This window comes from Eurosta solidaginis, chromosome 5 (genome assembly GCF_040869045.1).
Source record: "Eurosta solidaginis isolate ZX-2024a chromosome 5, ASM4086904v1, whole genome shotgun sequence".
Classification (NCBI taxonomy): Eukaryota; Metazoa; Arthropoda; class Insecta; order Diptera; family Tephritidae; genus Eurosta; species Eurosta solidaginis.
In genome coordinates, this window is record NC_090323.1 from 250,873,917 (window position 1) to 250,895,299 (window position 21,383).

The 21,383-nt window shown below is 38.5% G+C and overlaps 1 protein-coding gene across 2 annotated transcripts in view; it reads right to left on the bottom strand.

Moving 5' to 3' along the window:
* The window catches only part of dpr20 (defective proboscis extension response 20), a 311,446-nt gene that overhangs the window by 15,202 nt on the left and 274,861 nt on the right, over positions 1 to 21,383 (bottom strand). For both annotated transcript variants that reach the window (XM_067757671.1, XM_067757672.1), the window contains exons 5-6: positions 17,282 to 17,504; positions 9,621 to 9,798 (exon numbers count right to left, since the gene is read on the bottom strand). In XM_067757671.1, coding sequence (XP_067613772.1) covers positions 9,621 to 9,798; positions 17,282 to 17,504 — 401 coding nt within the window. The remainder of the gene's footprint in view (positions 1 to 9,620; positions 9,799 to 17,281; positions 17,505 to 21,383) is intronic.

Sequence of the window (21,383 nt, forward strand, 5' to 3'; positions counted from 1 at the left end):
AGAACCCTCATTAATACCTTTAATTTGATACCCATAACGTTCCAACACATTCTAGAGTCACCCCTGGTCCACCTTTATGGCGATATATCGAAAAGGCGTCCACCTATAGAACTAAGGCCCACTTTATTTGAAAATGCTCTTTAATACCTTCCATTTGATACCCATGTCATACAAACACATTCCAGGGTTACCCAGGTTCACTTTCCAAAATGGTGGTTTTCCCTTATTTTGTATCAAAAGCTCTCAGCTGAGTATGTAATGTTCGGGTAGACCCGAACTTAGCCTTCCTTACTTGTTTATCATATTTTCGTTGTTGCTTTGTTGGGACTTGAACCCAAGACAGACCTTAGTATGCCAGGCGGAGCACGCTACCACCAATTCACCGAAAATTAGCAAAATCGGTTGTTGACGATGCCCACTTAAAAAAAACTCTTAACAGTCTAGGATAGGTCAAGTTGGAGTGGTTGGCAGCTGTCCATGCAAGGATCAGCACACTTTTATGTTGGTCCGCTGTGCTGCCATATACTTAAGTGGTGAAACTGGCTTCAAGTTATTTAGCGAATCATGGTGTGGGAACTATAAAGCTACGAATGAGAGACACATCGATCTGGAATTTTCCTTCGAATATATATTACTACCGATACATTTACGCCGCATCTTCGCAAAGTCTAGGTAGGTGCTAACACAACTGGGGTCACCCAGTATATTAAGGTGTACCGAATGAACTTCTGATGGTGCTCTGCTTTCAATGGATAGGCGAGCCTGGGCAAATCCTAATAGCTCCGCTGTGTGCTTGTAGTCAACAGTGGTCCAGGAAGACTTTGACACACGGCAAGTGAATGTGTCTGGCGAGCGTTTGCTAAGTTGGCTGCTCACCTATCCAGAAGCAGAGAGCAATTGGTCAACGGAGTCCCATCAATTCGCGCGTACCTGCCCGGGAGAAGAGATCAACCTGGGCAAAGTAACATCGACATCTTAGATAAGGGTCTTTTCAATTAAAAAACAATTTTTTTTAAGCCGAGCCACCCCTCGGCATTGATTCGAGCTTATTTATGCCATAAAAAGATTCTCAGTGGAAATTCATCTGGCTTGCAGATACCGTTCACAGTCGGTATAAAACATGTAGGTCCCGTATCGCCAATTTGTAGAAAAAGGAAGAGAAGCTCGTCCCAAAATCTCTACGGATATTAGCGTGCATTGCATCTATTTATTCTAAAGCTAAATTAACTAGTAATTTGCCAGCACAGTTGAGGCCAAGCAATCCCTTACAGCCCTTCAACACACCCTGCCAGGGCTAAGGGCTTTGAAAGCATACTGACTATTTAAGTATCAGCGATCTCCGCCTGGAAAGCTTTGCAATGGTTGGGTAGTCAAAATTTTAGGCTAACGTCGATTATATGGCAACATACTCCACCCAACCCTCTCGTGCAACCTGGATCGACAAGTTAACAGGTTAATCAGACTCAAATCCCATATTAATTCCCCAATCCATTTCTCCTTTGAGGAAGTATTAGTGGTAAATGTGCCAAGTGGAGCGGAAGCCGGAACAAAGTAATATGTCCTTCCAGGGATGCTGTCGAAGTCGCTCAGTATACTGGAGGGCCCGTAGATCACAAATTTATATCCTCGACGCGAGGCCTTATTGCCACAGGGTTTTCTAAAATTTTGTGCCCGATGTAAACCGGGGAAAGATTCATCATTGTGTTTAGTGCCAGTGTAGGACTTGTACTTGGAAGGTGGGGGGGGGGAGCTCGATTGTTCCAACCGTCCCCAGTCGCTGCACTTCTTGACAATGGAATGGAAGAAAAGATTATTAGAGGAGTAGACCAGAACGCAGTAGAAGAGAATCGACTTGATTATAATATTGCACAGCCAATGTATTTCCCTTGAAGAGAGCCCCCAGCGTTTGCCAATTGCTACTCAAGAGCAATATAAGGCAACCGAAACCACCTAGCTCAGTTCTCCATGTTAAGTTCCTATGACAGCTTGCTGTTAAGGGTGAGCTCAAGGTACTTAACTGTGTCAGAGAGCACCGGCGCTTCTCCGCCAATGGAGGGTGGTCTTTATTAAGGAATCTTGTACCTCAACATAAACAAAACGAACTCCGTTTTGCTAGGACTAATGGCTATTAGGCATGATTCGGAATATCTAGCCAAGACAATCAAGTAACTCTGTATACTCAGTACTCATACTCAGTGTATTCAGAAACATATATCCCTGCGAATAATTGCCAAGTCATCAACATAAGCTAATAAATCGTTCCCGAGATGGTCGGGCTTGTGCCTTAATGGCGCCAGAATGTACCGGATCTATATCCGCCAAAGGACCATCCACATCGAAAACACTCACCAAAACCTTCGGAAGTATTCTTATCTCTACAAGAACAACAACAACTTTGCTACCAAAAACTTTTTTCTCGCAGAGTATTTGCACATAGTACACGAAATCCCTTACAACGCTTGCATGAATGGTGCTTTTGTGTTTGGATTATCGTAAAAAGTGAATTCACGTCTTAGGTGGTAATTGGTACACTTATCTTATTTTAAAGTTTTTATTAGCAATTTAGTTGTAAGGATTTGTGTATATTTTTGTACGAAGGAACTGAGTGCATACGAAATTTTGTACCGTCTATTTACCCAATTGCGGATTAAACTCTTTTGTACCCAAATAAATAAATTATTATACTCAGTTGAGCAGAGCTCACAGAGTATATTAAGTTTGATTGGATAACGGTTGGTTGTACATATATAAAGGAATCGAGATAGATACAGACTTCCATATATCAAAATAATCAGGATCGAAAAAAAATTTGATTGAGCCATGTCCGTCCGTCCGTCCGTCCGTCCGTTAACACGATAACTTGAGTAAATTTTGAGGTATCTTGATGAAATTTGGTATGTAGGTTCCTGAGCACTCATCTCAGATCGCTATTTAAAATGAACGATATCGGACTATAACCACGCCCACTTTTTCTATATCGAAAATTTCGAAAAACCGAAAAAGTGCGATAATTCATTACAAATGACAGCTAAAGTGACGAAACTTGGTACGTGAGTTGAACTTATGACGCAGAATAGAAACTTAGTAAAATTTTGGACAATGGGCGTGGCACCGCCCACTTTAAAAGAAGGTAATTTAAAACTTTTGCAAGGTGTAATTTGGCAGTCGTTGAAGATATCATGGTGAAATTTGGCAGAAACGTTACTCCTATTACTATATGTATGCTTAATAAAAATTAGCAAAATCGGAGAAGGACCACGCCCACTTTTAAAAAAAAATTTTTTTAAAGTAAAATTTTAACAAAAAATTTAATATCTTTACAGTATATAAGTAAATTATGTCAACATTCAACTCCAGTAATGATATGGTGCAACAAAATACAAAAATAACAGAAATTTTCAAAATGGGCGTGGCTCCGCCCTTTTTCATTTAATTTGTCTAGGATACTTTTAACGCCATAAGTCGAACAAAAATTAACCAATGCTGTTGAAATTTGGTAGGGGCATAGATTTTATGACGTTAACTTTTTTTTGTGAAAGTGGGCGAAATCGGTTGATGCCACGCCCAGTTTTTATACACAGTCGTCCGTCTGTCCTTCCGCATGGCCTTTAACACGATAAATTGAGCAAAAATCGACATATCTTTAATGAACTTAGTTCACGTGCTTACTTGAACTCACCTTATGTTAGTATGAAAAATGAACGAAATCCGACTATGACCACGCCCACTTTTTCGATATCGAAAATTACGAAAAATGAAAAAAATTCCATAATTCTGTACCAAATATGAGAAAAGAGATGAAACATTGTAATTCGATTGGTTTATTGACGCAAAATATAACTTTAGAAAAAACTTTGTAAAATGAGTGTGACACCTACCATATTAAGTAAGAAGAAAATGAAAAAGTTCTGCAGGGCGAAATAAAAAACCCTTAAAATCTTGGCAGGTATTGCATATATAAATAAATTAGCGGTATCCAACAGATGATGTTCTGGGTCACCCTGGTCCACATTTTGGTCGATATCTGCAAAACGCCTTCACACCACTCCCTTTTAAAACTCTCATTAATACCTTTAATTTGATACCCATATCGTACAAACAAAGTCTAGGGTCACCCCTGGTCCACCTTTGTGGCGATATCTCGAAACGGCCTCCACCTATGGAACTAAGGATTACTCCCTTTTAAAATACTCATTAACACCTTTAATTTGATACCCATATCGTACAAACGCATTCTAGAGTCAAACCTGATCCACCTTTATGTCGATATTTCGAAACGGCATTCACCTATAGAACTAAGGCCCACTCCCTTTTAAAATACTCATTAACACCATTCGTTTGATGCCCATATTGTACAAACAGATTCTAGGGTCACCCCTGGTCCACCTTTGTGGCGATATCTCGAAAATGCGACCACCTATACAACAACCACCACTCCCTTTTAAAACCCTCATTAATACCTTTAATTTGATACCCATATCGTACAAACAAATTCTAGGGTCACCCCTGGTCCACCTTTATGGCGATATCTCGAAACGGCCTCCACCTATGGAACTAAGGATTACTCCCTTTTAAATACTCATTAACACCTTTCATTTGATACACATATCGCACAAACGCATTCTAGAGTCACCCCTGGTCCACCTTTATGGCGATATCTCGAAAAGGCGACCACCTATACAACAACCACCACTCCCTTTTAAAAACCTTATTAATACCTTTAATTTGATACCCATATCGTACAAACACATTCTGGAGTCACCCCTGGTCCACCTTTATGTCGATATTTCGAAACGGCATTCACCTATAGAACTAAGGCCCACTCCCTTTTAAAATACTCATTAACACCATTCGTTTGATGCCCATAATGTACAAACAAATTCTAGGGTCACCCCTGGTCCACCTTTGTGGCGATATCTCGAAACGGCATCCACCTATGGAACTAAGGATTACTCCCTTTTAAAATACTCATTAACACCTTTCATTTGATACCCATATCGTACAAACGCATTCTAGAGTCAAACCTGATCCACCTTTATGGCTATATCCCTAAATGGCGTCCACCTATAGAACTATGGCCCACTCCCTCATAAAATACTCTTTAATGCCTTTCATTTGATACACATTCCAGGGTTTCTCTCGGTTCATTTTCCTACATGGTTATTTTCCCTTATGTTGTCACCATAGCTCTCAACTGAGTATGTAATGTTCGGTTACACCCGAACTTAACCTTTCTTACTTGTTTTTATTTCTTTTATTAGCATAGATATTTTACATTCATACATTTATCATTTCAAGTACATAAATTTGCCTAGACGAATGTTGAGTTAGTCTAAAAGATATCATTAACGTTAAGGTAATAAACCAATTTGAGTTTGAAGTGAATTTTCGTGTTGTATACGAAATGAAAGTCGACGCCTTAAAACTTTTGTGAGGCTATGACATATTTACGTCTACTGGGCTCTTTAGCTATGTAAATGGATATGATATGCTTATATTATATTTTAGGTCATTAAATATATTTACGTATTTCATGTTGGCAGACTCCGAGGTGTGGTGATTGCGTGCTCCGCCTCCACAACGAAGATCCTGGGCTCACACCCCGATCAAAGCAATATCAAATTTATAGAAACAAGTTTTTTCAATTAGAAGAAAAGTTTTCTAAGCGGGCTCGTTCCTAGTCAGTATTTGGCAAGCACTCCGTGTGTATTTCATGAATGAAAATCTTTTTAGTGAAAACTCATCTGCCTTGCAAATACCGTTTGAAGTCGATGTAAAGTATGTAGGTCCCGTCCAGCTAATTTGTAGGAAAAATTAAAAGGACAATGACGCAAATAGGGAAAGAAGCTCGCCCTAAAACCTCTTCGGCGTTATCGCACCTTACATTTTTTTTAAATTTATTTTCATATGTGAGCTTTCAAAGCTCATATGCCATTGTTTAACGTAAAAATAAAATTATTTATAACTTTAATAAAAAAAAAAAATGCTTTAAAATCGGCGAAGCAATGACAGTCTTTATTTGACTGCTCTTTTTCAGTTTTTATTGTTGAATTTAACATCGCTTTAAAGATGCTACTTTTATTCTCTTTAAGATATCTGTCATATAATGGATATATTACCTCCATTGATTGCACATCAAAAATATATAACAATTTCTTCATTTTATTAACGAACAGGCGGCGGTAAAAAAGAAATTTATATTAAGGATAAATAACAACGAAGCTAATAAACATTTATCTATATATCTATATGGGGTATTCCATCCCATTTCGACCAATTTTGAACCCGACCCCTTTAGAATTGGCTGAAAGTTTTTCTTCTTTTTCTAGCTTACGAAAGACGTTTTTCAGAAGTTTTTCAAAAATTGACCGTTTGGGATTTTTTTTTTAAACATTTTTTTTAAATGTACTTTTCGGAAAAAAGTCAAAACAATTTTAAAAGTTTTTTTTTTTTGTTTTTTCTCATAAAAAACTTCAATCAATTCTGCAATCATCCCCACTAATCCCGGAGTGGGCCCAGAATTTTTATTTTTTTTTTATTTAAGTGAAAAAAAAACTTTAAATTTTTTTTCTGTTTTTTCCGAAAAGTAAATTAAAAAAAAAAAAAATGATCCCAAACGGTAAATTTTTGAAAAAGTTATATCATTTTGAAAAAAACACCATTTTTTCAAAATATTTAAAACTTATTTTGAGTTGTACTTTTCGGAAAAAATATAAAAAAAATTTTAAAGTTTTTTTTTTCAATTAAATAAAAAAAAAAAATTGATTGAAGTTTTTTATGGGCCAAATTCGAAAAATCTCGAAAAATTGAAAAATTACAAAAAAAATCTAAAATTTTTTTTGAATTTTTTCCGAAAAGTACATTTAAAAAAAATGTTTAAAAAAAAAGATCCCAAACGGTCAATTTTTGAAAAAGTTATAGCATTTTGAAAACAAAAACGGTATTTTTTAAAAATTCATAACTTTTTTTGAGTTGGATGAAAAAAATTGAAAATCTTCTGAAAAACGTCTTTCGTAAGCTAGAAAAAGAAGAAAAACTTTCAGCCAATTCTAAAGGGGTCGGGTTCAAAATTGGTCGAAATGGGATGGAATACCCCATATGCAATATGCCACACGCAAATTTACCAACTCCTTTTTGAACGCACCGTTTGACAGATTTGGCTGAAATTTGCACCAATATGTGGGAAGTAGAACATAGATTTTTGGTATGTATGTATATCAGTGAGAATTTGTCTGAGAAGCTTTTTCTTTTCGGAGTTGGCATAACACATGTAGGCGCGTTAATTTATAGGAAAAGTTAAAAGGAGTACCAGCGGGTTAGGGGATCAGAATATACCCGCGGTAGGTATGTCTGTCGTAAGAAGCGACTAAAATACCAGATTCAAGGGGCTGTGTAGCGCAACCCTTCAGGTTGCCAGCGCAATATATAGCTTCTCCAAATCCAATTGTCAACCTCAGCTATACGCCGCGAATACTGTTTCACTAACAGACGATGCTCTGGCGACCCCAAGCTCCTCATGGGACTTGGGGGTGGGAAGGGAGGGAATGGCCTGAAGGTTTAATGTGTCCTCATAAATCGTTCCCGAGATTGTCGGGCTAGCACCTTAGTGGTGCTGTGGTACCGGAGCATACCGGATTTGTATCCGGCAAAGGACCATCACATCGATAACACTCTCCAAAGCCTTCAGGGAGCAACCTTATCGCTACAAATAACAACAACAACATCGGCCTAAAATCTTTTCGGAGGCTATCGTGCCTTGCATTTATTTTATTCAGTACACTCTTGAAAGAAACCTCATCTTATCTTATGCCGAATTCATACTGGGAAGCCTTTTGAGGATACCACTGTGTCCATACTACCTCGAGTTCCAGCAATCTGACTCACGAAGCTTTATTGCGGAACAAGTTGCAGTTTGTGCATGTTTCATGCATATGAAATTCCAGAGATAGCTGCTTTAGAAGCACATTCAGTGCGTTTGGGTTTGGGCTTCTGGGTTTTGCTGAACATTCTGTTGTAAGAGTAGAATCGATATTTGATTCCTACCTAAGCTGTCTACCTTGACGTTCAGGTATTTGCATGTGCCACGATTTAGAGAAGGCAGTCGAAACCGTGGTATTCTTTGTAGTAAAAAGTAAACTAAAGTCCTTCGTAAAAACTACGAAGCTATTGGTGTTGCTCTACGTCATTTGGCAAAGCCTACGCAGTTTTGCAGACAACTAATTTTCAGATAATTTGAGAAAGAAAACACAAAATGCATTTCGATGGCTTATCGGGAGTAGTTTTCACTATTTGGTCCATTGATTATCGAGATCTGAAACCAAATTGATTAAATACAATCAGTTCGTCGACTTTGGGGTTCAGATATAGCAAAACACCAAATTGCCAAAATTTGCTTTAAAATAAATTTGTAAAATTTTGGTGAACAAAATGGAATTAACTACTCACAAGTGTGAATAAGATGGTCCATAGCCATTACTATGTCTTAAACCTCAGACAGTTTGCAATTCCTTTAAGATTGCTATAGTGTTCAAAATAAAGGTATACTCGTAATAGAGGTTCGGATGCAAATGGCTTAGTATATAGAACTGAATTCAAAAATCATATGACAGCATACAAGCGGACGTTTCGTTCACCTTCTGACCCACTCTCGCATGTGCTTCAGTTTTTCCTCACGTGTCTTGCAGTAATTAATAAAAACTTTGTAGAAAACTTAAATTAATTTTGACGTATAAAATGCACAAACGTAATTACAAAAATTGAATAATTGCTACTGTCATAAACAAAGAAAAAGTAAGAAGAAACAAAAATCTGTGTACTTTGTTTGCTTTTCATTCTTGCTTAATAACTTATTTAACGATGTTAGTTTGTTGTTGTCTGCCGTGCAGAAGACTTGCGACAGATTTCCCGCGCTTTATTTAATTTGTTTTCATCTTTAAATGCGAAAATTAAAATACATTGTAACTTGTATTTACATAATTCTACTGATATGTATGTATGTGTGTGTGAGAATAAATGCGATTGTAAGGATTTGTAGCTTAATGCATTTTACATACACAAGCAAAGATAATAAATAAGCGCATTTACGAGATATATAAAAGTGTCCCGAGGAGTGTGCGTGCGATTGTGTGTATTTAAAGGAGCTGAGTGACATTTTAAGCTGAAATCCAAGGAAACATCAAAAGTAAAAAATGAATGCCAAAAGCAGTCGTTTGCTCCCTGTAAACACATTATTTGCTATATGCACACACATACACAGATGCATGCAATACATGCATATATGCAGCTCATCTCATCAAGACGTGCTTTGTAGGTTTTAATTTTAATAATAAAATGTTTTTCCACGTCCAAGAGTTCTACCTGCTCTAGGGAAATGTGAATAAATGTAATATTACAGACACATACAAGCTGCGACAGACAGGACGGTGTAAATGCATGTACATATGTGCATATGTATATGCAGGTACACGGCGTATGAGCAACTTTGTGCAAAACATCAGCAGGTTATGCATTATGCTAAACAACTGCACGTTTGACACGCACAAATACATACATACATATACTCAAACACACACACACACACAAACGCTTGTATATATATATAGATATATATATTTACATACCTTATACCGCCGCGTGTCACATCATAGTTGAGTACATCGTCGCCATGTTTCCAGTACACGACCGATGCGGCCATGGCGACATTACGGACCACACATGACAGCTGCAATGTTGAATCGATTTCGTAATATTTTTCCTGTAGTGGATCACCGAACTCATCAACAATCATCACTTTGGGTGCTAAGGGATTTACCGGTGCGGAAGAAATTTGCGGTGAAAGAGAAAGAAAAAAAAACATATATGTAGGTATACGTTGTGTGTATATGCAGAAACAACAACAGCAAAAATGATAGTGAGTATGTTAGTGATTATGTACGTATGTGTAGGTAAGAGTAAGAAGAATGCACTTGTGTACATATGAGCACATTGTATTGGTTGTTAGTTCTTTATCCTATGAAGTCCATTGTATTCGCACAGTCACCCACATTCAAAATGATACAATTTATTACAAAATAGGTCAAATTCAATAACCGCACATCGACTGCTGCGTGTTAAATTTTCCAAAACCACCTTATCTCATAACTCAATTGATGCTCGCTCTATCTTAGTAAGGTCAAGCTAACATCAAAATATTTAGAACTTATATTAAATTAGGAAGTTTTTTCAAATAAATTCTGAGAAAGGGCGTTCTTCAACTGAGGTCCAAGATAGGGCGTTTCTGAAACAAATTCTGACCTAGGGCGTTTTCGAACTGACGTCGGAGATAGGGTGAACAACTGCACTCGTGGTATTGACCAATAAGCTTGCGTTGGTTTCTTCTAAAGGATATGGAAAAAAAATTGCATCGGCACTTTAGGAGGTTAACTAAATAAATTTCCACTGTGTAGGAATCAATTTGCTTATCAGTCAGGAGAATCTACGAGACTGCTATCCTTAGCCTTCCAGAAAAAATTGTAAAGACTTGGGAGTCTAAAAATATGGCCCTCTGTGATTGTATTGAAATTTTAAGGGTCTTCGATAACACGACGCATAAAGCTATGATTGGCAAGGGGTTGGCCCAATTCGTTAGGTACTATCCATGCTTAACAGAAGAAAAATAAGTTTGGAGCAGAAAGGGGCAACTAGGTCAAATTTGGCCCCTATGAGAATGTCCTGAAGGGGTCGGACTCTCTGCCTTCTTGGGGACTCTATTAATAGATCTCCTCTTTAAGTTACTGTAATCCAATGTATTTGACACACAAGGGAATGCAAATGACTTAATAAACTTAGGAAATGATATCCAATCGAATGCAACAAGTCACGGGCATCTTAGAAAGGTAGTGTGATACCAAAGGACTGTCTTTTTATCTTAACAAAACTGTCCCACTGCACTGGGTGGCACGAGAGTCTGATTTTAAATGAAAGCAAATACCTTGTGGTTACGAAACCGTGGTCAGAACCCTCACGGGGAATGCCCACCTAGGTGCTTCCTTTAACAAAGCCACAAGAGTTTTCATTGCCTATACCCGACTCTTTGGCAAAACGTGGAGCTACCTTGCAAAATGTGATACTAGATATAAAATAGTATTGTGAAGCCAATAGTCACCAAACTTAGTTTTGTGGCCAAACACTACGAAAATAACAGAAACAATTAAACTAGCAAACTGGATCGACTTCTTTGTGCTGGTATAACGGGTGAGATGACAAGGGGACGGTTGATGCACTAACTAACTTAGTGGGAGTACGTTCCCAGCTATTCTAATAGCGAAAAATGCAACACTAAGGCATGCAAATTTTTCTGAGCTAAAGATCGGACACATGACAAGGCATATGATAGTAATAAGAAAATGCATGGAAATCCCTTATTTCAACCACGGGATGCAATTGCTCCTACGCTGATAATCCCATGGCATGTCCAAGTGTCCATTATGAACAAAACTCTCTGAAAAGCTGGAGTCCATTTACTGAACCAGACTCAGAGGTTTGGTTCATGGATGGAACAAAATTTGATGCTGGAAAACGGCACCTGGCACCTTTGAGCCGAACATCAAGAGATCGATACCAACGGGATGCTATCCCACTATTTTCAAGACAGAAATCTAAGCAATAGATGCCTGCGGTAGAGAAGAAGAGGTTTATCCTCCTTACTATGTCAGGCAGTCTTTCATGCCTTACAAACTTAGGCAATAATGAATCTAATGGAGTCCTAAATGGTCTGGAAACCAATATAGAAGTTTATGTTGGGATGGGTGAACGAGCATCAGGTAACCAACAGGCAGACAATCAAGCAGGCATGTAGACCAGAGCCTTTCTGTGGACTCACTGAGGCACACTTTGGAAACCATAAATAACTTGGAAACAAATTACTTCAGACAACAAAAGAGCAGCGAAAGTGTCATCCAAACTCATTTACTTAAGCAAAGAGGACCTAAAAACTCTCACTGGTTATTATAAGAGCCATTGCATTCTGTAAGCTAAGTAAGGTAAACCTATCCTGTATAAAAATCTGTGGCTTTTGTGAGCAGTAGGAGGAAACGTTGGATAATAATCTCTGCCTATGCATTGCTCTGGCTAGACAGAGGCTCTACTGCCTAGATGGATGACTCTAAGTCCAACGTGATATGGAATAGAAGCCGCGGGGAGGTATTTAGTTACATTAAAAGCCTCCACATATGGTAGTTGTCTGGCAGGTCGAGAGCAATAGATCTAAATAAAGATGGCACTGCATAAGAGCCAAATTCTAATAAAAATAAGAAAGATCTATTTCGAAGCACTACCAGGGGCCATGTTATCCTTAGATTCCATAAAATTTCATTCAAGCTTTATGCGGTGTTTTAAGCCTTGTTTCCGTTTTTGCGTTAGATTCGTGGGTCTGCGGATAGAATACAAAACTGCTACAACAAAAGCTTTGCGAGGCAAGAGTAGGGCTTATTGTTGATTATCTTCACATTAGTGTATTTTTTTGGCATAATTTTGCATCTTTATATGTGACTGTCAAAAAAAAGGAAATCTGTAGTACAGTATTGGTTGCAAATCGGCATAGCTGCTCAATTGATCGACTAGAGGCCACAAGCCGAATGCGCATGCCATGCAGGCTTTTATAAATCTCCTTAACGCTTAAAGTGTGCACAAGAGCTTCCTGTCTAATAAAAATCCTTGATATATTGGGTGGAGCTTAGGCCTAGCCCATTTTAGACTTCAAACATCCCGGTAAAAAGTTTGGTATCAAGCAGGACTCCATCTGGCACGTTCCAACTGTGAGTGACAGTAGATACACTTGCCACATGCTAGTAGTACGTACGTACACACGTATACATGATATTTGGGGAATTAAGTTACGGTGCAACTTAGTTTGTCTTTAATTCATAAAACCAATTTTTGTGTGCTTTACATCCACCCACCCGCAATCCGCTTACGAACTTACGATTCTCTAACATTTTGTTTAAGTAATAAGAGAACCATAAAGAGAAAATGCACTTAAGTGTTTTGTAAGTATAAACGTATGCGGTTTTTTCCACGAAAAAAATGTTGATGGTGAAAATATATCACCATGTAAATGTAACTTATGTCATTAAATCGTCTACATGCTGCTTATACATATTTAACAACATTACTACGTTTACTATGTTTACCATATACACGGTTTTTATTTTCAGAAGCTCTATTTAAATACGTACTTAAATATGTATGTATGTGTGTGATAAAAAATTGTCCACCCACAGCGTATGAATGGTACTAACATTATCACATTTAATGACATGCTGTGATATGATGTCATGCACTTATCACAACACCTCGAACTTATTACGTAGTCATCATGTGGGTGAGTTGTACAGTGATGTATGTAAATGTTGGGATATAGCAAAAATATTGCATACACTAATATTAAATTGTCTAGCAGTTGGTTACAAGGAGTCTTAATCTAATAAAGCTTGCAAGTAAAGCCCTGTCGAATTTCAGGTCTTAACTAAAAGCTCTTGATTATTGTAGAGAGGCAACCGTTGTAGTATGGAGCTAATGTGCGCTCCTACCAAACCAAAGGTCCTACCACCAAGAAACGGAACAACAAATCGTCGGAACTGTGGTGACAGTCAAAGATTCGCATTAAAACTAGTTTTTTGAGAAATTTCGCGCCGCCTTACGAAAGATGAAACCTGAAGGATTGTGGACCTACAATAATGATTTTATAATCAATATAATAAGCCTTGAAACTATGGCTGGTGAGGAGATTTCGAATGAACTAGGGAATTTTACATTCGACAAGAGCAGTATACGCTCCATTACAGATCTCCCGTTTCCAAGTAGAGAAATAGGGAGACATGTAAAGTTCTCCATCATTGACGTTTACACACACACCGAACACAAAGTTGTTAGCTTAGAGCTGGTTGAATCTTCTTAAAATCTAGCTTCCTACCAACTACAAAGAAGAAGCAACGTCTTTTTGAACCATATACATGTGGAGGGCCTCTCAGCTCATTTTTATTTTAGTCACTAAGTATGGCATGTTATGCTGCTATACCCAGAAATTAAAGTAAAAGTAAACCGGACTCCTAATATTAGTGCAACGAAGAAATAGTGAAAGAGCATAGAAAATTGCATAAAGCATGACAAAAGGCACAGAGGGTAAACTCATTATGATCTACACAATACCTATGTACATAAGCTATAAAATAGGGCAAGGAGTGGGCTTTGAGGAAATAATGGAGAACGCTGAATCTGATCCTAGTGCATTTCCTTACAATAGTGGCTAAAACTAAAAGGCAGATATGAAAACGTATAGAGATTATACGAATAACAAATCATAAAGTACAAAATGAATCTCCCAGAGTTGTTGATAATAAGTCTCCGATGGAGTGCCGATATAGCCTTTAAAGCAGCGATAAGATCTCGGACATCAGCATCTATGGATTTATTCAAAGCGTGTATTCAAGAAGATGTTTAACCCCTTTTTCGAAATGCTCAAAGACAGGTCATTTTGCCGAAACCTGGTAAGATTAACGACCCGTCATCTTCATAGAGACCAATTTCTATATTGGATTAGCTAGGAAGTATTCTCGAGCGTATTATTAGTGAGCGCTTACCGTAGACCCTGGAAAGCCCAGATTGCTTGGCTAATAAGTTAAGTTAAGGTTCGAAAATAGACATCCAGGATAGATGCAATACAAATAGTTGTTTCTGTGAAGCTATAAGGTTCAAATACAATGAAGCTTGAGCACTGATTATTTTGAATGCTAGAACTTCTTTTAACACTGCGAAAAGGATGAAGATTATCATAGAGCTAAGGAGCTTTAGCAAACCTGCTTCCCTGCGCAGAATAATTGGTTGCTATTTAAGTAACAGAGTACTCCTTTTTGACATGAATGAGGGACCGAAAAGAGAAAATATCGCCGTCGACGGCCAAAGCTATGGAAAGCGATGTGCGCTGTGCTAAAAACCAACCTTCCCGGAGGCGGGCAAATTGTCGGCCGAGCAGATGATATTGTCGTCGCAGCAGTGATAAACGAACTGGACCTGCTTCAAGCATTACGTAATGATGGCATAGGAGTGATGGTGAAATAGTTGGCAAATATAGGCCTGGATGTTGCTAAAAATAAGACAGAAGTGGTGTTGGTGAGATCAAAGCGGAACTTGTGGATAATTTAGTCCTACAAATTGGATATTATCAAATAAAAAGCCTTACTTGAAACACTAGAAAGGAGACCTTGACTCATAATTAACCTTAAAGGTGTACTGCAGGGCGGTGGAAGAGAAAGTTTCTAAAGTTAGTGAAGCCCTCGTGCCATTACCGAAACCGCAGGTAGGATAAAAACACACAATATCAGCAACGGAATCTTAATTTTCAGCGTTAGCCAGACGGCTATCAGATAACTTGGTTCTTACTCGTTCATTTCTGAACTACCACTAACTGTCGCCGATCTCTTCAAGGGATGCCACAACAGAACCGAGTATACCTAATATGGGTCCTGAACACAGGAATATCGAGGGAAACTCTATTGCAGACAAACTCGCTAGGCAGAGTACGACAAAAAAGTTTAGGTATGCCCCTGACCATATGCAAGCTAATGCTAAAGAGCACATCTACCGTCATAATCAACGCCAGTTCGTGAAGTATGACAATAGCGACTTGATAGCCTTTATCACGTCCCCTAAATTGCTCAAAAAGGAACGGTAATGGTGTCTTTCTATGGTACCACTGCAGGCCTAATATAACTGGTCTAATTGTGTCCTCGCTCAAGCCACAACAATCAAAGCTAAACTAATCCACGTTCAACGTAAATTGCTCGATAATAGTGCTCGACAATATAATACGCAGTACTGGCCCACCAAAGGGGAATACTAGCAGCCCACCGATTTATTGCTATAAGAATAGCATACATATATCGGTTTCATTGGACGCAATCCTGATTTTTTCTCAGAAAATACCAATAGAACAATCTTTATAACAATGTGATCAAGCGACCATCTGAAGTCGCCAAGATAAGCGTAAGGTCACGAACAATAGTAAAACAACAGGAATGGTGGGAGGAAAGGGCGCTTGACGTTAGACTGAAATAAAGCGCAAGCGTGGGATAGATCAGGAACTTTTTTTCAACATTTTCCCACCAAAGTGGAAAAGGCAGAACACTTTATGTTTGAATTATTTTGTTTTGTTGATTTTCCGACAGGGTGGATAAATGATGTATATTGGAACGATTTTCCGTCATTCTTTGTCAAATTTGGTTTTCAGACAAACAGACTATATAGAATTTACAATGGAAACCGAAAAAGACGGATGCACGCTTACCTCCGGATGCCAACATAGTTACATAGGACAAACAGGACGGCAAATAAGAACGAGGTGCAGAGAACACATTAGAGATTACAATAAAAAAACACGGAATCCAAAAATTATACCAGAGTCTAACTTCGCGAATCATATGGTCGAGAATGAATGTTCCCCAGTAAACATCAGTGAAACAGTTAGGGCTCTTCATATGCAAGCAAAAGGCCGATAAACACAATTTTGACACAATATTCGAGCCTTTAAAACTTGTTTACAAACACACAACAACAAATAAACACAAAACAATTAACGTACAAAAACAACAAACCCGCAAAGAAGGTCTAACGACTAAAATTACGGATTTTTACCTACCTCAGTCAGCCACACAAATCGATCAGTAAAAACCACCCTCGGTTCTGAATGAACATACAGCACATACACATAGCTCAATTTTTGACAATACCTGCTCATTTACCTACGAACTATAAATACAGGACAAACGACAACAACAGATCAGAACGAAAATCGACACTGATGATGGCACAACGCCGAAACCGGTTGGTCTCAAAACCAAATTTGACAAGGTATGACGGAAAATCGTTCCAATATACTCTTTATGTTTCGTTGTCCTCGTTTTATGAGTCAAAAGCTCATTGTACATAAAGTTTTTGGGGAGGAACCTTCCAAGAGGAGGTCGAGTCGTTACTCATGCCTGGTATGTACACCTTCTCTCCTTTATTTAGATGTTCTTGTTCCTTTTAGATAAATCATTTTATTTGTATACGTCACTGTAGCTTTGCACATCAAATTATCGAAACTTCTTCTTTTCTTACACATAATTTCACTCATCATTACCACAAGCGTGAAAACCATGACATCATATCATCAGCCCATTTCATGATTACTTTATGATTTCGCACATTGCGTCGTTTAATGACATATGACACACACACACCATCACACACTCATTCCCACACTCACCATTGACGAAGAGATTAATTTGTATTACACGCGGCGGATGTGTCGATATTTGGCACTCATACATCGCTTCATCGTCTTTTTTAACATTTGTGATTTTCAGTCGCCAATTGTTGGGATATTGAAACTCTATTTTATAGCGTTTGTCGCCGGTGTAGGTGTTCAGACCGACTGTAAGTAGATCTAGCGCATGCTCGCCCTGCGCATTGCGACGTACCCAGGACACCTGAAATGAGATGAAATGAAGTAAAGTGAAAAATATAAATAATATAATAGCTATTTATATTAGAGACGGAGTAGAATGTGAGCTTTTTTTTTTTTTAAAGACGAAGAGCCGAGGATGCAAACGCAATTACTTACAATGCAAGGAGATTGATGCTAGAAATAGTAAATGTTGAAACTTAAAGAAAATTGTAAAAAAAATTTAGTCTTAGAAATTGCTTTGTCTGCAATATTCGTTCGTGTGTATGCGTGTGGTGGAGTGTCATTCCCAGGTACTGCAATGCGTAATTGCACCTGCGGTTGCTTAAGGCCAACTCTAATTTTATCGTCATAATCACTTAAAGGTAGGTAAGTACGATGCTGCTAATACTCGGCTACTTGCGCTAGCTCTACTTTCTTTCCGCGTTTCCACACTTTACGCATTCAGTCGCCTATTACTCGAGCTTATTTCCACTTCATTTATGACAACGCAGTTACTCAAGCATTTTTTTATTCATAACTAAGAAGTTTTATAAAGACGTAGGGAAACTAAACGCAGTTTGTCTTTGTTCATTCAAGAGCGCAAGGAATTTGTAAGAGAAGTTAAGTAAATATTATACCAAGTTAGTTGAGTTAAATGCAAAGCAGTAGAAGGATTTATCTTGGAATTTAGAAAGCAGCATAATGTCTTTAGTCATATAAGGGTAAGACGTACATATAAGTAAGGTAGTAATTTGGTACTCCTGCTCGCTGAAAACTAACGTCAAAAGGGGTAAACCTCGATGTTGTATGGGAATACCTAATGATTTTACAGTTTCCAGGAGGCAACTTTTCAAAAAGGACAGTAGAAGCCTCAGACAGTAGAAGTCTTACACTAGGAAACATGACGAGTATAATGAGTATGCCGAGATCAGAAAAATCTCTCCAGGGAAGTCTTGCTCGTTTGGAATACTTGAGAGAAGTTGATCAAAGCTGGATGATGAATGGGTGGTTAGATGTCACAGGATATTCCATTGCAATTTCATCTTGTGAGGGACCTAATAGCATAGAAATCTGACTGCCAACTCAGCAGGAAACGTAGCTTGCAAAGGCTAATCACTTTTGTGAGGCTTAAATTATCTGAAGCCAGACGACTAATTGCAACCTCAGAGATCTTTGAAATTTATTACAGTTGCTTAAAGCCATTTTACGGGTTGGGGTTGGTCTGTGCCCCAAAAATTTAGAGTACGATCAAAATTAAGTTCTTTCCCAAGGTTGCGAAAATATCTCACGCCTATTCCAAAGTGTTACACTATCAGATTGGTCTCCATTAAGAAGCAAAATTCCTTGAGAGGCTAACAGTATCGCAATACATCTTTTGTAAAAGCGGATCTGCAAAAACGGTCTTTATTCGGTTGATTGGGGAGTGGATGCGATCAAAGAGTTTTTGCTTGGCATCGTTCTGGACATCGCCCGAGTTTTCAACAATACCCACTCCGGGTTCACAAAAAGTACTCCACTGGCATTGAGAGTAGCATTGCGTCTCTAAAGATCACAGAAAATGTGAAATAGCGGCGGATCGATGCGAAAAAGATGAGAAGGGGTACACCAGAAGGACACCTTCATTTCTCTCCGCCCTGGAGTTGTGGTGTTTTTCAATCAGCTTCAGGATATAATGGGTAGGATCTGCCAAGTTGTGGCCTATGCTGAAGACCAAAAGGTTTGTAAGTAGTGTTACAATTGGGGCGGTCGGAGGAGTGGATAGAATCTAGAGGACGACATTGGGGTTTCAGTATAATTGAGGGCGGCCAAAGGTCGTAATAGTAGCTAAAAGTATCGAAACAATAGCAGCTGGGCCATATGATAGTGAGCAACCCACAGGGGAAGGCGATTCAGCGCGTATCAGTAGCGCAGCTGGAGGGATAGAAGTGTCGGTGATAATACAGGGGGTACTCGGATCGTCGAGTGCTGATGTTCGTTTGGTCGTGTGGTCTGGAGATATACGCCGCCGATAAGACACGCCGACGCCGCCGATTTGGGCCGTTTTTCGCACGCCGCCTCCGCTGAATTTCAAAAATATCGGCGCGGCGGCGGCGTCCGGCGAGGTACTATATTTCCTACTCATTTAAGACTGTCTAGGCCATTTATTGTGCATGTCGAAAATTGAACGGATATAGTTGAAAGTGATATCAACGGATGCGCATCACTGCCAGTTATAAGGAACTAATTGCGAAATTTAACTCTTTCTAACCGTTCAAAAGTTATTTAAAAAAAAAAAAAACAGGCGTTTTCGATGTCAGCTTAAAACGGACTTTGCATCACCCAATTCACCAAATTATTAAAACAAACCACTAAAAGAAAAGTTATATAATAAATTTATGTGCTCACTTTGCATATTTTTTTCAAAAAATTAATAATGAACAATGAATTCAAATAAAATGACCCAAGACGAACGTGTTTTAAAATTGTCCTCAAGTTGTTAAAAAAAACCAAAATACCCAAAAAAGTGCAGATTTAAGGGAAAAATTTATATTGCGATTGCTTGAAAGAATAAGCGAAATCAGTTATGCAAAATTCTTAAGTAGGATCTAGGTGTATAAACACTCCTTTGAAATGATTATTACCTCATACTTAAGTTGAGGAAATATGTACGTATGAGAAGGACTTGAAAAATCAATTGGGCTTACATTCAAACATCTGTTGTTTATTTGCCAAACTATATAATAGCATCTGAAATGTTTATTTTAATTTTCGCACTTCATCATTCAACACCCAAGTCTCCCGGTTTGATATTTCCTAAAGTTGGCGGCCCTATCCAAAACTAGTCCCTTGGACTGATTCACATTGATTATATCATATCAACCAAGTTTAAATATCACCTACACGTTACGGCTCCTATTACAAATTTGAATACGTAGGCATATACATATATTTACCAGGTGCGGCTTTGTCCTTCGCAATAACACTCAAAGTGGTGAAGCAAAAGCTTTCCAAAGACATTGGAAATAATGATCGTGTTTGCTCACTACCCTAACGTAGAGGACAGTCGAAGTATTCTGAAAACTGAAACTACGCGGTCATCCATAATCAGCTCTTATATCATGAGGCCGGAAAACAGCAGTAAACATCTTTTAAATTAAAATCCGTCGACTTTCATTCTAAAATATCGTTTTGATTTAAGGAAGACTTTTGAAATCATTTTAAAATGTTTATCCAGGGTCCTTGTAAAATTTTAATTATGTAGATGCGCCGAGGATTATACGATTTTCACTCATTACGCAATGACATCCACTCAGACTGCTTATGATTTCGAGGGCAGCATCCTTGGCCGAATAGTCACTCCCTAACGTTTGAAGGTGTTTCTCTGGTGTAGCTCGGCAGCATAGCGCGACAAAAGCATCCATTGGAAAGTATTCGGATATACACCTAGAGCTTCTAGGAAAGTGAAGTCGGCGAAGGTATGTGTTCGAAGACGCAGTCCTATAGCTTATGTGCTGGCATATGGTGTGAGGGTCAGGAGGCGTGGTACCGACTGGTGGTCGGGATTGCTATTTTTCTCACATCGGGAATTTTAGCTCATAAAAACAACCGAAAAACTGGAGGCGCCCTGTGCCACGATAGTCATTAGTATTAATATACCACGCCGCCGCCGCCGATAAAGTGTTCGGCGTAAACCTCTAGTGTGGTCATCTGCAAAGATAACTCACATGCTCCTTCCGCTGGCTCAACTATTAGCATTGAAGTGCGAAAAGAAAATTCATTTATTTTATATGTCGATCATTGTGACGCGGCAGAAAAACAAAATATTTATTTCATGCTTCGGTGATTTGTCTTTTTCTATTTGGTCGTCATCTGTTGCTCAATGAGCTGTTGATTTGCTTCATATTTTCAAGCTCACTTGAGTTACACGTCCTGCTGTATTATA